The sequence below is a fragment of the Lissotriton vulgaris genome, chromosome 10 (genome assembly GCF_964263255.1).
Source record: "Lissotriton vulgaris chromosome 10, aLisVul1.2, whole genome shotgun sequence".
Taxonomy (NCBI): domain Eukaryota; kingdom Metazoa; phylum Chordata; class Amphibia; order Caudata; family Salamandridae; genus Lissotriton; species Lissotriton vulgaris.
This window is the reverse complement of record NC_141698.1, coordinates 45,475,158-45,493,200: the sequence shown is the minus strand read 5'-3', so window position 1 is coordinate 45,493,200 and position 18,043 is coordinate 45,475,158. Positions and strand designations below refer to the sequence as shown.

General features: G+C 41.7%; 1 protein-coding gene across 1 annotated transcript in view; it reads right to left on the bottom strand.

Moving 5' to 3' along the window:
* LOC147684537 (extracellular calcium-sensing receptor-like) overlaps positions 1 to 18,043 on the bottom strand; it is a 44,720-nt gene that overhangs the window by 13,500 nt on the left and 13,177 nt on the right. The window contains exons 3-4 of the mRNA XM_086939697.1: positions 829 to 1,665; positions 462 to 689 (exon numbers count right to left, since the gene is read on the bottom strand). Coding sequence (XP_086795823.1) covers positions 462 to 689; positions 829 to 1,665 — 1,065 coding nt within the window. The remainder of the gene's footprint in view (positions 1 to 461; positions 690 to 828; positions 1,666 to 18,043) is intronic.

Genomic DNA, 18,043 nt, shown 5'->3' with positions numbered 1-18,043 from the left:
AACACAAGAAGACACACATTTCGCCAATGATTGACTTGAAGTCATCTCTTTCTAGAAATGAAAAGAATGTTCATGCTTTAATGATCATTAATCAACTTTACAGTAAAATAAGCACACAGACTCACCGCCAGAAGATAAAAAGGGTGTTAGTTTCCTTCCACTTAACCACAGTCATTATAATCACCTGGTTTGCATGGAGGACTGAGAAAAGGCATTTACATTTGAACACAGATCTCTTCATTTAATAAGTTAGGTGTTTAAGCCTTCTTCCATTGATTAATAGAAGTATTCTACAAAATAAAGCCTGGACAGTACAAATTATCAAGCAAAAGTCAAATTGTTTCTTCACAAACATCTATGTTCTGCTGTTGCAGAAGAGATGCTTTCATCTTTGCCCTCTTCCCTGTTGGTGGATCACTAATGCTGATTTTACTGTGAGGAAAACCAAAATACTTTCTCACCTGAGTGTGTTTGCCACCCCATAAGATGGCACTGTTGTTAACAACCAGCTTTAAGCCAGAAGGAGCTCTGCCATTGTAGGTTCCTACTTTCAGAAAGCTGCTGGTGTCCCTGGATGTCATGTGCCAGTATAACAAATCAAACAATGGTGGTGAGTCTCCATAAGAATCGAAAAATAAGTCCTTGCCAGCAGAGATCTCCATGCGAACATTCTTCACATAGTGCAATATCTGCACAAAAAGCAGACAATTATATATGCATTGAGATACAGAAGAATTTTAAAGAGCATAGCCTAGTCTATTTTGATTCTATAAAGACACTTTTACTGATGTGATTTGCCATGGAGTTTTACTATATGGAGATTCTTACCTGCCATGGCTGAAAACTGTCAGGATCTGCACATGACTTGTTGGTGAAGGGGCCTTCTTGATCTTTGCAATGAAGCAGATCATGCAGTCCTTGGGCCATAGCGTAGATGCCCTTGTATGCATTATAGGGAAGCATAAGTTCATTCACCTCAAACACTGAAGCATCAAGAGATTCTAGTTTTTCTGTCCCATTGCAGAGTCGATTTCCATCTATCATGTTTCCAACTTTTGTTTCATTAAATGTGTCCATCCATTTGCAACTAAAAACCTGCTCCCAGAATTGCTTCATAAAGATATTTTCAGAGTCCTTGATTGGGTGGATACTGTAGAGGAAATCTTTAAACCCAGGGATTTCTCCTCTGTGCACTGTCAGCCCCACTGTGCCATTCAGTGTTTCCCATAGTCCCCTCACAGAAAACACCGGTGATGGAAACCAGCTTGTAAGACCAATAAAATGTTTTCCAACAATTCCTCTAAGAGATATCACATTTAAGACTGGAATGATATCCAATGGAAACACATAACAGACAATCACATTCACAGAGGATGTATGGATAGTGTCAGTGACATGGGCTAAGGAGGCCATGCTAGATTGTGTGGGGAGAGTTTCAAAGAATTCAATGCAAATCTCATTCTTTGCTGCCTCTTCTGCAAGCAGCCGGCTACCCTGTAGACCAAGGTCATTATTGGAGGCCAGTATTCCAATCCATGTCCAGCCAAAGTGGAGCAGTAGCTTCAACAAAGCATCCACCTGGAAGGAGGTGCTTGCCACTGTTCGTAAGAAAGATGGGAACTGGACTTTGTCACTTAGTATAGGGAGTCCAGCACCATAGCTGATCTGTAAAAGGAAACACTTTTGCCATATCAATTTACAATAATTAATTCAGATATTTTCAATGAAATGCTGCTCCTGCTTCTCAACACTCAAGAAATATATTCTGCTTTACTTTACTTCTGTACAGCACCCATTGTGACAAGCTACTAATCACAGAACAATAAAATAAAAATTATGACAATATTTGTAAATTTAGAAGTAAATTGCAGGAGTGGAAGTAACAAAAGAAATAAGGTAGGGATTAATGATAGAAGGAATGAACAAAGGAATGGAGGAAAGAAGGAAAGAAAATATGGCACTAATTAATACCTTGCCTGGCACCTGCACCCCAACGTCTGACATAAAATCCCTTCATTACAACATTAACTAATTTATAAGTGTCAACGTGAACACCCATGCTCCATCTAATATAAGCAAGTGTAAGCCAAAACACTCAGGGCTCTTATATTACACAGACCTTGCATACAACAATGCTCCATCTATCCACAAACAGGGAAGAATGTAGGAAAACTAGAGCTTTCAAAGGCTTCAATTTACTAACGTCCTTGCGCTCAACAGATAGACAACTTAGTTAGAGCCAAATACTATACAAACCCCATCAATCAAGATGTCAATAGAAACAGAGAAATGCTTTTCAAAACTGTAAGCAGTGCATCCACTCCACACCTCATTCTCCAGTTCCCCACTTCACAGACAAGTGCAATGTCATAGACTGTGGCTTATGACAGCACATTTACTACACTAGGGCTCCTTTTGTACCCACCAATTGGCAATATATCCTACAATGGTCACAGTCATTGAGGTCTGTCTCTTGCTGACCTCGCCAACAATGTCGACTCCTTTAAAGCCACCTTATATGTTCTTAACCACTTCTTTCATCAAAGTTCTCAAGAGAGACAGCCTCTGGCCATTTCTCAGCAGTGCTTAATTTGAGCCGGAGCTTTCCGGTGCTAAGCACCGCCACTTAATTTGTTTCCGGTGCTCGGCAGTAACACCTAATTGTCAACACCATAATTAGAACAATCCAACACATGGTGGTGCTGCTCATCTAATTTAGAGATGAGCAGAACAACTGTAGGTTAGAAATACAAGTTACTTTAAAATAATGCTCATACCTGCCTCCCAAGCCATTCCTTCAGCTTTGGGGATCTGGAATATTCTGAACTGTCGCATTTACATGAAAGAGAGATGGTTAGTAGCTGTTTTGGCAGCGATGACAAAGGCAATGGGTGGTGCAAGCTGCATGGGTGGTGCAAGCTGCAGTGGCCTCCTGGTCAGAGCCCTGGCAATTATTATTTTACAAATTAAGCACTGCTTCTCAGTAATGTCAATGCCACTCTGACTTAGGTATCATCTCAGAATCATTCCAGATAGGCTAGATCCTCGCTCTTCTCAAGAAACCCACAGTAAACCGTGATAATATTACCAACAACCAGCCGATTTCTTACAATCCTACATTGGCAACATTGTTGAAAAGGGACCCTATGCATAACTTCAAGATCACACAATGCCAATCATCTCCTGAATTACTACCAATCCAGCTTCAGATCATGCTGCAGCATAGAAAGAAGCCACCCTTCAAAAAGTGCACAGGCCCCATGACCTGGCCTCCTTGACGTGGTTTCCCCTGATTTTTTGCCTTCTGCCCTCCTTCGATTTTGTCTCTTTGGATGCTGGGCACATTACCACTGCTAACCAGTGCTAAAATGCATGTGCTCTGTACTCTAATCATGGTAACATTGGCTTATACACTATTGACATATTTATTTAATTCAAAGTCCCTAGTAAAGTACACTACATGTGCCAAGGACATAGAAATTAAAGCTACTAGTAGTCCGCAGCAATGATTGTGCTGCCCATTTCAGAAGCCCTTAACACATGTCTCAGGCCGGCCGCTGTAGGGCCTGTGTGTGCAGTTTCAGACTGCTATTTTGACCTGACAACATAATTGCCAGGCTCAAAGCTTCATTTTATTACATAAAAGTCACCTCAAAGTAGAGTGCAGTGTATTCAATAAGTAGGACATGTGCGTTTGAGTTTTACATGTCCTGGTAGTAAAAAACTATGAAATTAGTTTTTCACTACTGCAATGCGTATCACTACAATAGGTTAACATTGGCATTACCTTACTACATCTTTTAACCTCATCGCTGCTACGGAGATTTTCCTCCAGTGCTGGATCCTCTAAAATGGGTGTGGTCATGACGGAACGGTTCCGTCATGAGCACAGCTCAACCGATGCTCATGACGGAACCGTTCCGTCATGAGCATCGAAGGGGTTAAGTGCAGCTCTCCATTGGGAAAATATAGACTTTTCAGGTTTGGCGTCTATGGACTCACAATTTTTAAATCACAATTTATGATGAAGTCGAATTTCCAATTGCAATTCTCAAAGTACCACTTTCAGAAAGTTGGTATTTTCTTACTTCAGCCATTTGGTGCCTTCTGTTTTCCAAATACACATCTAGGGTCGGTGACAACTGTGCTTTGTGCATTCCCTCTAGATAGCCACACATTATGGGAGCTAAGGTGTGACTTTATTGGCCTTAATCGGCCATTACTTGCTTGATGGGGTGGAGCTAAGATCTGCCTCACTTACACCTCAAGAGCTGACTGGCCTCCTGTTTTCTGAAGTCTCAGGGACACAAAAGACTTTCTACCAACCTGTGCCAGCACCTGGACTCTGCCATCTCTGAGTCTGCCCTTCTAAGTGGTACCACCCCAGCCCTGGACCCTTGGAAGTGGGCCTATGGTGCTCTGCCCTCTTTTTTCCTCATCGGAACTGCCGTGAGGCCTCACAAAGCAATGCTGCACAGACCACACACCAGGATTTAAGGTATTGTGTTCAGCGGGCCAAAGTGGGTTCATGTATCTGGCCCCCACTCCATCACGGGTGGCCTGAACTCTTGACTTTGTCCCTGTCTGGCATGACCAGATAACCACAGTTGGCACTTTTCACTTTTATACACTATTTTCTCATACATTTTTAAAATTGCATTTGTCAACATCTACTTATTGGATTTTTGTAATTCTGGTCATGCCATATGTCTAAAATTATTCTGTATTTTCTTAATCAGGTGTGCAGTATTTTTGTGATGTTTTCACAGTCTAATGTTTGATGTGCTGTGCACATACTTTACATATTGCCTCTTAAGTTAATCCTGCCTGCTCTGTGCCAAGCTACCAGAGTGTGAGCACAGGTTAATTAAAGGTTTGTTTCTGGCTTACCCTCATTAGGACTATGGTTCCTGCCTGGAGAGGGTGCATACCTCTGCCAACCAGAAATCCAATTTCTTACACCCCTGACGACCACAGATACAAATGACACATGTCTCCCAGTACTGCTGGATCTGGTGTCTGCCTTCAACATTGTTGACTATCCCAACCTAATCTGCACCCTCTTCTCTGGTGATGTCTTCCATTGGTTTACCTCTTCTATTTTCATCTGACACCAGTTTATTCATTGGGGCTCCTCAGGATCCCAGAAGCTCAACATTGCCTTCAGAGTTCCCCACAGATCCATTTTGCGTCTTGTATTCACACTCTAATTTGGAGCTCGACTCACTGATAACAGCATCAAAATATATCAATATGGCAAAGACACATATTTCTAAATGGAAGCCTCAATTTCTCTTGTCATCACTGCATGCACCTATTCCAGACTTGATTGTCCTGCATATACCCAAACCTAACCCCACCAAAAACCAAGTTCCTACTATTTGCCAACAAAAACTAGTCTAAGCCAAGCTCGATGGCATAAACCTGGATAAAAGTAAAACCCAAGTTTTGACCAATGCCAAGCTAGTCAGATTCATCCCTAACACTGGCCTCACTCTCAAGGAACAAATAACAAAGAAAACTAAGGTGAACTGATGCCAGCTCTCTCTCGAAACAAAGTGAAAGCATTCCTCCCAGAAAGTGACTTCAGATCAGCTGTTCAATCCCACATACTGTTGCATTTAGAAGATGACAACATTTTGGTCCACAGCTTTCAACTCCACAATGGAGTCTTTTAAGGGAATCCTACTTACCACAGAGTACCATCAGCCACAAAGTGCAGTGCAGAAAAGAAAATGCTAGCCAGCATACCGTCTCCAGCTACACATTGTGGATCTACAATAACATTCCAGTATCTAACAGGACCACTCATGCCTTTCTTCACACTGCTTTACAGAATACTACACCAACACTCAGGGTCTGCAATGATTTTGCCACAACTATAGAGGCTTCGCCATAACGCTGAGGATCTTCTGTAAATAGTCTACTTTTCCTCTCAGAATCCAGCATTAGCCCTACATTCACTCTTTAAATGTCTCTCTATCTTTAAATCTTTACTGCTCTCCTCTTTTGGATAAGTTCATTCTGTACAGCTACGTGATACATATATAGGTACGTTTATACATGCATACATACTGTGAGAAAATTGAGTGTTCATAATATTGGCACTATTCCTTACTAGATAGCTTTATTATATTATTTTAAACCTGAGCTCAACCCTTGGTAGCTGTAGCACAGGGCAAACATGGTTAGCTTAGGAGAAATGTTTAAAGCACTTATCCAGACCAAAACAGATAACAGGTAGAAAAACAACACAAATAAAATTCCACCCCAGTCTTTGCAACAGTAAGGAAAATCTTGGACTCAGGGGGGGTACAATCTACTATTCCCACTCGAGTCGGTGCAACGGTAAGGAAAGCGGTACACTCAGGAGGGGTAACGTTTATTATTTCCCACTCCAGTCTATGCAACAGTAGGGAAAGCATTGGACTCAGGGGGGGTAACATTTACAATTCCCACTCCATTCTGGGCAACAGTAGGAAAAGCTTTGGACTCAGGAGGGGTAACATTTACAATTCCCACTCCATTCTGGGCAACAGTAGGGAAAGCGTTGGGTTGCGGAGGGGTGGAAATTACTATTCCTACTCCATTCTGTACCAATGTAGGGAAAGCATTAGACTCAGACAGAATAAAAATTACTGTTCCCACCCTAATCTGTGCAACAGAAGGGAAAGCGTTAGACTCAGGAGGGGTAAAATTTTCTATTCCCACTCCAGTCTGTGCAACAGTAGGGAAAATGTTGGACTCAGACAGGGTAACATTTACTATTCCCACTCTAGTTGGGGCAACAGTAAGGAAAGCTCTGGTTTGGTGAGGGGTAAACTGTGGTATTCCCAATCTAGTCTGTGCAACATTAGGGAAAGAATTGGACTCAGAAGGGGTAAAAAGGACTATTTCCACTCCAATCAGTGCAATAGTAGGGAAAGAGTTGGAATGTGGAGGGGTAAAAAATGCTATTCCCACTCAGGTCTGTGTGGCAGTAGGGAAAATGTTGGACTCAGGACAGGTAATATTCACTATTCCCACTCCAGTCTGTGCAAGAGTTGTACTCAAAAAATTATTATTTCCACTTCAGTCGGTGTAGCAATAGGGAAAGCATTGGATTATAGAGGGGTAAATCTAATATTCACACTCAAATCTGTGAGAGTAGTTGATGTCAAACAAATAACATGTAATAACAACTCTAATAAATAACAATAACAAAATATTTAAATTTAGAAAATGACATATCTAACGTTCACCAAAAATTAAACAAATTACATATTTATTACAATGTTTTTTAATTAAGACAATTTGACACAAATAATAATACTAATGTAATTAAAAGACCACACTATGGGCCTGATTATGATGACGGTGGGACCGCCACCGACATCTCATCGGTGGCAGTCTCACCGCCATCGTAATCCTGATTACCGCCCATCTCAATAGGATGGCAGGGGGGATGGTTGGTGGTTGGAGCACCCGACTGCCACGGATACGACGGGCTCAAGGAGCCTGTCAGTCTGTCAGAGGGACTTGTATCCCTACAACATTGGAGGAACCTGCCAGGCACCGCCATAGGGATTACAAGTTCCTTTCCGCCTGCCTTTTCATGGTGATTTACCCACCATGAAAAGGCAGATGGAAAGGGGTGTTGGGGGCCTGTTGTGGGCCCTCCTTCATCACTGGCCCTCCCACATGGTGCCTCCCAATGTATCCCTGCACTATGTGGCAGGCACCGCATGGTGCCTGCCACTTAGTTCAGGGATATGCACAGGGTGCATATTTTGTACTGAAGCATGTGCTGCAGCCGTCAGCACCCACCACAATACAAAATACAAAAATACACTATATATATATATGGAAATGCAGACAGGTCATATCCAGTCGCCCGACACTTCGAAAAATTCCATGATAAAAATGTGAGCAGTTTATCCTATTATGTAATTGATTCAGTGCCCTTGAATGAAAGAGGGGGGGATAGGGTGAAAAAACTACGCAAACTGGAGTCGTGGTACATAGTTGAATTAAATACAAAAAGCCCGTATGGATTGAACATTGAAGAAGATCTATACACTCACCTATGAATTGTTTATGATCTTGACGTCATTTTTTGTGGTTTATTCAACTTCCTGCATAACAAAGTTCATTTTCTCTTGGAGAAAAGTTGTAGAAATATATGTAACTGTTTTTAGATATGTATTTTCACAGATATCAAATAGAACTGATTGGGTTTGCCCACTGGGGCTTTATTTCTTGATAAAATCTTTTGATTCTTCTATGTACATTTAGAGTACTAGACGGGCCATATTGGTTTTGGATGTCAATTACTGAATATAATTGCCAGTATAGTGGTTTTTGGTGAATCAAAAAAGCCCACTTGGGCTGAATAAGTTTTCCAAGAAACTGTGACAAGGTCCTTAATTGGGATAGAGGATTGAGCAAATAAGCATGAATCATTTATTGTTTCTTGCCCATTCTTTCACTGTTTTTACCACTTTAAACTAGAGGCTTTATTTATGTTTATTGCATTTTGAAACATTCATCTAAATGGCCCCGTAAAGAAATTTTACTTTAATACTGTGCACGAAGAGAATCTATGTAAATAACTTTTCCAGTTCTATGATTTTGTTAGTCACGTGATGCATCATGTGAGTATCGAGTACTTTGAATGTATGTATGTGTTTAAGCAAACTTTATCGTGACCAAGCCTGCTGGGTCAGGCGAAACGCGTCGACAGCGACTAAGAAAATAAAGAAAAGGTTTTTCCACCACGTTGTGTCGTCTCCTTCGAAAAACTGGTCGAGGTTTTGAGCGCTTTATATATATATATATATATGCGGTTGCATCCAAGGCGGTTGAATCGTGATTCAGGGTGTTGGACTGCAGACAGCTAGTTGGGTGGTCCCATTTCCGAAGGCATCGTGGTTGGACGTAAGCCTGACCACCATCCCAACCAGGCCCTATATTCTCACAATCATAACAACCAACCAATAAAATGTAAATGATCTGAAAAAGCATAACACAATTAACACATAGGGGCCGATTACCATGCCGGTCGGACCAGCATGGTAGAGGAAGTGGGATCGCACCTGTGGAAGCAGGGCACAAGGAGTCAGAGGTCCGGCTTCCAAAATTACGATCTGACTACTGTATTGGCAGTCGGATCCCATATTTTTTCCACTGCGGCTTGTGCTGCTGCTCGCAGCACAAGTCGTAATGGAAAAAAATGCAGAGTTTTAACATCCTTGCACTGTGTAGCAGGCACCCTGCCACATAGTGCAGGGATGTTAGGGAGGCACCACAAGTACTCCCCAGGCTCCATAGGGGAGGGTTAGAAGCCCCAAAGTCACTTTCTGTCTGCCTTTTCATGGTGAGCAGACCACCATGAAATGGCAGGCAGAAAGTGAAATTGTATTCCCGACGCCAGAGCGAGGCTTGCACCATTGCCGTTTGTGGATTACATTTCTGGCCACCACCACGACGTGCTCCGTGAGCCCATCAGGAGCAGAGCCGTATTCCCCCACAGGTGTCCATCTGACTGCCAGTTTCATACTACGGCAGTTGGACGGAAACCTCTGAAGGTCTCCGACGAGCAGTTGTATGGCTTTCCATCCACCATCATAATGAGGGCCATAATGTAATAATGAACACAGTTTTTAATAAATTATAAAATATTTTTAATGTGCTATTACTTAAATGACTTTCCACCCTGCAAACTAAACAACACACACACCTAAATGATATCTTAAAATTTTTACCAATTACACATTTTACACAATTGATTATCAATTAAATAAACATAAATCAATTATATTTAATTCACTTTCCACATTTTACCCTTACAAACCCAACAAGCCACATCTAATGTATAACTTTAAACATCTGTTAATGACACAATTTACATAATTAATGATCAATTAAAAAAATATTATTTGTTACATTAATTATTTTAAATATTTACCTTCCCACCCTTTACATCAAAAACCTCACAAACCACACAAATTTTTTTTTTTAAATTAAGTTACATAATTTACATAATTAATTTTCAATTAAGTAATCAATAATAATCAAAAAGTAATTATTAATTATTTATAATTACATTTCTTCCCACCGTGTACCCCTATAAACTCCACAATCCTCTATGGCACTACACTAAAAATTACAATAAACAAATACATTAAATGTAAAACAAATGTGCAAACTATGTTAAAAATTCTTGCCAATAACTATTCAAACTTTTGATAAGATATTCAATTAAAATATATACTGCATATCTAAAAATAATGACAAATCGAAATCATTAACATCAATATTTTTGTAAATGATATTAACGTCGATGTTTTTAACATCGATATAAACAACATAGATATGTTTGTAAACAATATCAATAACAGAGATATTTTTGACATTGATATTACATACCATAGAAAATCGATATTCTTGTCAACGATATTCCTGCCAATATTTGTGCATGACGATATTAAAAACTCCATATTTATGCATCTTGATTTCTTTTAACTTGATATTTTGTCCACACAATCTCTAAATAACGAGCATGCTTGCCTCAATCTACATTTTTTTAACTCTGCAAATTGTCCACACATCATCCCAAAGATCTCAACATGTCCTTCTTTGAAAGTCAATCACTGCAACATAGCAATACCAAATCGCCTCAAGCGCAACTACTAATCCGACCAATCATCTCACATACTGCGCAAATGATCATAATTTACTCATTACAATTGAAGACATCAAAAATACATTGAAGTAAATGTATAAAATGGTATCCTTGAGAGTGAAAGGCTAATCTAATGGAGTGGTGCAATATTGCCTCCACCCTTTTGTGTTCAAATAGAACACATATATGTTTACCTAAGGCCTTATGTACCCGTGTGATGTTACCGTGTGATGTGCATGATGCAGTGCACTTGAACAGTTACATAAAGTGCATCTACTGTGTAATAACAGCATTTATATGAGAATACATGAATGTTTTACTTACAGTAGCAACGAGTTGCAGTTCTCACATATGTCTACATCTGTGTGGTTTGATTAATATCGTCAATTCTTATATATCTACATGTTCATTAAAATCATACTCTCCATGTATGTTACAAGTAGAAATGTATACATTTGAATAGTGCTTTACATCCATATTGTAACTCTACATGTATTGGTAACTATGCTTTTAAATGTGTATTGAAATACTTGCCTACTAATGTTGACCAAAGGCCTTAAGATTTGGGATTTTACAATGTTTAATGTTTACTGGGACTGCTTTCTTTGGATGCAATGTTTTTCTTTCCTCTGCAGTTGCAGTTAAATGATGTAATTGTCAAAGAAAGGCACATTTTGTGAAAGAGATAGCAAGGTGTGAAAGGAGTATCTCTTGGCAAAGGTAAGGAGAATTAATGAAGCAAGGAAGGACTACTGTCTGTGTGGTATATGATATCAGGAAAAATTCAATACCACAGGAATTGAATAGACCAAAGGAAAATAAATCTCCAGTGTAGTTGCCAAAACGGTCATTAGAAGATGAGATTTAATTAGTCAAGTGACCTGAAATACTTGAGGTTCTTTTGTTTGGTATAATTTGGCATTGCACTTTAACTTTGTTCCCTTATAGACTCTAAGAGGTACAGACCTCTTTATGACATCTCTATTGAGTGGCTTGAGGCTACAAAATATACTTTACTTGACAAAGTCTACAGACGTTCTGCTATTCTGACACTTTTCCTGGTTTAATAGGGTTTCCATGAATCCCAGCTAGAATAGGGTTTAGCAGGTCTCTTTGTATAACCTCATGTATGGGCAGAAGGATCTACATTTTCAATGACGGCATCAGACTATATTTCTTATTTTGTGTATTGCAGCCACAGAATTCCTTGTTTGATTTCTGTTACTGAGGATTGGTTTTTATTCATTGCTTCAGACACCCTTTGGTAATTGTGAGTTTTTATACTATGGTTCTGCCACTGATTTAGATTAGATTGGCTCTGAATTTGTAATAAATCCATACTTAATCCCATCAATTTACTCTGACCTTTACTTTGTGACCAAATGGGTTAGACTAACATTGTTAAATTGTGGTGGATCCTTACTCGTTTAATTCCTCAGGCACCTAGACCTTTCCATTGCAGAGGGGTCAGGAATACCAATAACTGATGTGTCCTCAATAGCCAACCATAACCCCAGCACTGACCTTAGATTCTGGACCAGCGTCCTTACTGGCATAATGGGCTTTCAATCGTCATAGGGGCAAGTAGTCCGTTTAACACAAATGTAATTCCAATATTCTACAGTACGATACAATGATAGTGATCAGGGTGTTGTGAGCCCCTGCTTTATCAGCTACAGCAGGGTGGGGTTCTTTAAGAGCCTCTCGTGACTACACCTTGGCAGACAATAGCTAATAAATAACACTATAAAAAATATAGAAGAGCAAGTGGAAGCAAAGAAAAACAAAATATGTGTAAATAGGAAATGGAAGGAAGTAATAAACATTGAATAGAAGGAAAAAAGGATGGATGCATGAGTGGATGGATGATTGGATAGATGGATGACTGAATGAAGGGATAAGTGAATGGATGGGTGGGTAAACAGGAGCAAGGATGGCAGAGAATAAGAGATGAATGGATAGATGATGGATGGTGGATGAGTGAATGTGAGGAAATATAAATTTTTGGTCAAGTTATGTTCCCTATCGTGTACCCCACCGTCTCCATGTACGAGTTAAAGTGCATGTAACTTCCCTCCTGTGCCAGCTATGAAGACGCAAATACATTTGCGTCCAACGTTAACATGTCCTCTTTCAGACCCACCCTGAATGGGTTGGATAGTCCGTTCCTAAGTATGCTATGCCAACGTCTTTTTGTAGTGTACTTTACATGTTTTTTCAGCTCTGGCAAAGTAGGCCCAGAATTTCTGCCATCGAGCCTTTTTCTTCCTTCTGACTCTGAAAGCCCAGGCTGCCCCCGTACCTGTGAACTCTGCCTTACTTCCAGCGCGGCCCGCCACGCTTGGCTCGGCCTGCTGCCTGCCAAGACTGACTACAACCTTCGAGTTATCTGTTCCGCTCCTCGAAGATACATTCCTGCCTTCTAGTTTCAGTAAACATTCCCCAGCTGCAGAGCCGAAGGGCCGGCCTGTCTCCGTACAAGTAATTCATAGCCTCTGTTACCATGCTCCCATGGAAGGCCCATGCCCCCACGCTTCTCATGCAGACATTCAGGCGCTTATACACGCACTCACAGTCAGTATAGAATAGCTTCTGCCCCAGAGACCTTTCCGCCCAGATAGCTCAGTTCCTAAACATCAGATATCAGATATGATAGAAGCACAAGTTGATCTGACATGCCAGACTTTTGTCTCTTTCCGTCAGTGTAAATGTCAAGCCCCCTGCACCCTCCAGTTTCACGCCAATCACACGTCATGCAGCTGCGCGCGCATCCAAGCCTCCGATTTCTGCTGACATTGTAACATTTCTGTTTTAGTGCCACCCACATGTGACACCTACCAGTGACGTTTCTAGAGCACACCTCCAGTTACGCCTAGTCCACGCCTTATGATTACGTACTAGTAACACGTGGATGCTGTTATCTTGTCTACTCTCAGCTGTTACGCCTACTATATTGATTTCTATGATGTAAATTAAGTATATAAGCTATGTATTGTCAATAAAACATTGCTCTATCCCTTCCTGAACCCTGTGTGGTTGCAGGAACATGATATCCAATTCCGGAACGATTCCTTTTTAAGGAATAAAACCCCTAAGAACTCTAACACCACGGACTCTGTTTTCTTTCTTTCCGATTGAGTTATTATTGATTAAGTACTTACCTGCATAGAAATTAAGATGGTAAATTAAATATTTACGACATTTTGGCGCCCGAACAGGGACCCCTCCCCCACCTCACGCGCCGGTTGGTGCGTTGCAAGCTCTGTCCCCTGCCATCAGTTAGAAGGAAACTACGCGTACCGGCAGGATTTCCTGTATCTCCCTCTGGCCTACGGAGGTGACGAAGATTGCGATCAGTACCCAGACGAGGCGGTGAGGAGTGCGGAGGATCCCGACCAGAGCCTAGCCGAAAGAAGCAAGGTCCGAGGTGTCAAGAGGCCCACCAGTTTTCCGAAGTATCCACGTGTCGAGTCGAGTCGAGTCCGGTCCAGTCCAGTCCAGTCGAGTTTTCCGAGGCCTTCTGTTTCCGTGCTTCCCGGTGAGTACCATTGCTGGGACGTATCTAGACGGGTTTGGGTACACAAGTCCGGTCTGCACTGTTTTAGGCAGTGTATCTGTACTGTTTAGCAGTACATCTGATGATTCAAGTTCTTGCACTGTTCTCAGCAGTGTATCTGTGCTGTTTAGCAGTACATCCGATATAGGGGGTAGTCATATATGTCGCAAATGTCTTTTTATGTGATTAATGTCGTGGTATGAGTGTGGCTGTTTTAATGTGCATTATTGTGTTCCTGTATAACTAGCTGTATCTAGTATTAAGTAGCAAGGATTGAGCGTTCAGTACTGAGTAAACAAGATGCTGTTTTTCAACAAGCAGATAGGAACTAGGAAAGGGATACTAGAGGAAGAAATTCCTATCCCCCCTAGGGACACTCCTGGAAACTTTATGTACCACAAGCATGGCATAGATGCCATAGTGTATCTAGATTTATGGGCCGATTATACTAAGCATCTAGACGAGAGACACAGATGGCCAGTTACTGGAACATGGGATGCCGAGTGCATCATGAAGGTAGAAGAAGCATTATGGAAAAAGAAAGCCAGACAATCTCAGAAAGACGCCATAGAGCTGTGGCGTAAGGAATCACATAAGCATACTGAAAAGGAACTACGTAGAGAGGACAGACTTAAAGAATCAGAGAAAGCCCAAGAAAACGAATTAATTACTGAGGGGATCCGAGTAAAATCAGAGCAAATAGACCGTGCACGAAATAACCTCGTAAACGGTATGTATCTCGCGGCCGAGGGTTCGCCTGAGGCCATGTCAGAAATACCGAAAAATCTGCCGTCACCATTGGTTCCAACTAAAGTAACTCACAGGACTACTAAAGACATATTCCTGAATTCCTATCTAGAGGATGTAGCACCCGCTTACACCAATCTGCCTGTCCGCGCCCTGCCTAACGACAGGGACGGGGGTGGTAACCCGCCCCAAGATCATATTCCGCCAGTACCACAACAGATCCCCCCTGTTCCACCCCCTCCACCACTTCCCATACCTAAAGTTAATCTACCGAAGCTACGTCTACCTGACCCTACTAAAGGACAAATTCAAGTACAGATACAGACTCCACAGAGCGATAATGTCCAAGCTTCCGCCTCAGGAGGTGCGATGGGGGGTCTCCGGACCCCGCCATTAACACGCAGGTTACAGCTCGGGGACTTGCAGAGTCCCTTCACGTTCAAATCACCCCGTCTTTGACATACTCAAAGGACAACACAGTTTACAGATATGATCCAGTACCCGGCAAAGATGATAGAATGATAATGGCATCACTACGGTTACGATCTGCTACTGATTTCCTGCTGATGTTTCCAGGAATGAAAGAGCACCTAGATAGAATATATCAGTTTATTCAGACTGGGAAAGACCCCGACAGTATTAAGGATGCCATGGAGCATCAGAAAGTTGACGTTCAAGGACAGATACTACGTTTTTTCATAAATTGCCTAATAGGAGAACGAGACAGGCCCGAGACAAATCAGGGTGAATTAGATGCCCTCAGCAAGTGGGGTCAAAATATATCCGAAGGAAAACACGACAAGGGGACGTGTATAGCCAGTATGTATAGGAAAATAAGAAAAGCAGTGATAGACGTACACAAAGAAGAGAAAGAAAAGGCTTCCTCCGAGGGGGAAGAAGAACCTGAAGAACCAGAAAAGACTACAGACACTATAGCGTATGTAGGTAAGGGAACTTACCTTAGGAAAGGCATCCGTCCAGAAAGCAAGAGAGTTTTTCTCTCTGCCTTAACAAACCCAAATTCTGCTGAACATCAGTTCCAGGAGACTGATAAAAGGCTTCGAGATCGAGTAGGGTACCATGTACTCAATTCTATGGATGAACAAGAACTAGCCCGGTCAGCCATATTATGGACTGACAATCCGGATATATACAATGATGACACCGTAGCACAGACATTCCTGAACCTTTCCCCAGACGAGCAGAAATTAGCAGGTGTATACATGATTCAGCACCTCCTCACGAAATACAGAAATCAACATTCTGATCCAGGTCCCTTACACGAAACATTAGAAGAACTACTCATGGACAGATGGAGAGGTTTAAGTACCAAATTAATTCAAATAATTCTAGAACAACGCCATAGATATGACACTTTCATCAGCTCCGAATATGTCCCCGCCCCGCCCCCAGAAAGGAAAATGTATCATATAGAACGTCGGCATGGCATTGAAAGTCAGAACCCCTTACGAGAAGTGCACCCAGTTATGGGTGACGATCATAACTTGAAACGAGTGTATGTACACACGCCTCTGACTAAGTTAGAACTGTTAGAAATGAAGAAACTAGTCCCGTGCCATGATAAAGACCCTGCAGGTTTTCATAGAGAGCTTAAAGACATGTTACTGATGGGGGATTATACGTACGAAGATATCACGAAAATGTTAAAGGTACTGCTGCCCACGGGCATCTACGAGAAACTAAAAGAAAAGGAATGGGAGGTGGGAGAGAAAAAGATTGTATGGGCAGAAATAGAAGACGAAGAGAACAAACGTGTCCCAGGGGTAGGCCTTGGGGAGAAAACTAAAGCATTACCAGGTCTGATAGTACAGGTTCTGCCAAGATTATTGACAACTAGAAAGGAAGACTGGGATGCAATATCAGCCTGTAAACAGAAACCCGACGAAGATACTAGTGACTTCTATTCAAGATTCGAGAAATGTTTCATTATTAATAGTGGTCTTAAACCAAGTAGCGAGTCGTACCCGCATCTTTTTGTATCAAAGTTAGTCGAGAATTCCCTGTTAGCAGTTAAAAACCGTGTATACAAGGTCGAGAGTACATGGCAAGCCAATACGCCATCACAGATGTTACAAATGTTACAATATCATCAGAACAGAATTAGAGAAGAGCAGGATCAGGAACAAAAACGTATGAAAGACACGAAAATGAAAATGCTAGTAGCCCAATCGGTCCCAACCGACGGCCACAGAAAGGGTACGACCCAGACAGGTCACACCGCAGCTCCCGTTAAAGGGACATGCAATTATTGCAAGCAGCCAGGTCACTACGTACATGAATGCCCAGTTCTGAAACATAACATAGCGACAGGTAAAACTAAAGAAAGACCGCATCTGCCTAGACAGGATTATAACCAGCATCAGTCTTCACAGAATATACAGCCCATGCAGAATGCACAGCCTACGCATGCTTCATCACATACAGCACAGACAGTAGCGGTATCACAGCCACAGCCCATTGCCGCAACTCAGCAGGTTTCACAACAGATGTACCAGTATGCCCAGTCCGCTTACCCCGACTATCCACGATATACATGAAACAGCCTAGAGAGGGAGGGTGGCTTGCCTCTTATTGAGATTCCTGTAGATCAAGAGGGTCCTTATGTACATAGTCAAGTATTGGGAAAAGACAGAAAGTTTTTAATTGACACAGGGGCAAGTCGCACCACAATCAGTCATGATGAAGTTCCAGGGGCACCCCTCTCAGGCTCACAGAATGTTTCCCTTGGTTTTTCAGGACAGCCCATTGTAAATGAGGTATCAGAACCAGTTCCCCTGGCTGTGGGTCCATTATCACGTGTTACAGACTTGTTACTTACGAAATCATGTCCAGAAAATCTGTTAGGAATAAAAACATTGAAGGCTCTAGGAGCTATAATATGCTGTTCCCCGGAGGGAGTCAGACTCTTTCTGCGGGATTTCAAGGGTCATTATATGTTACGTGAGTTTGATGTCAGATTGAAAAATGTACCAGATCACCTGTGGGCAAAAGGCCCAACTGATGTAGGTTGTATGCACATTACCCCATACCGTGTTACACTCAAACAAGGTGTAGTT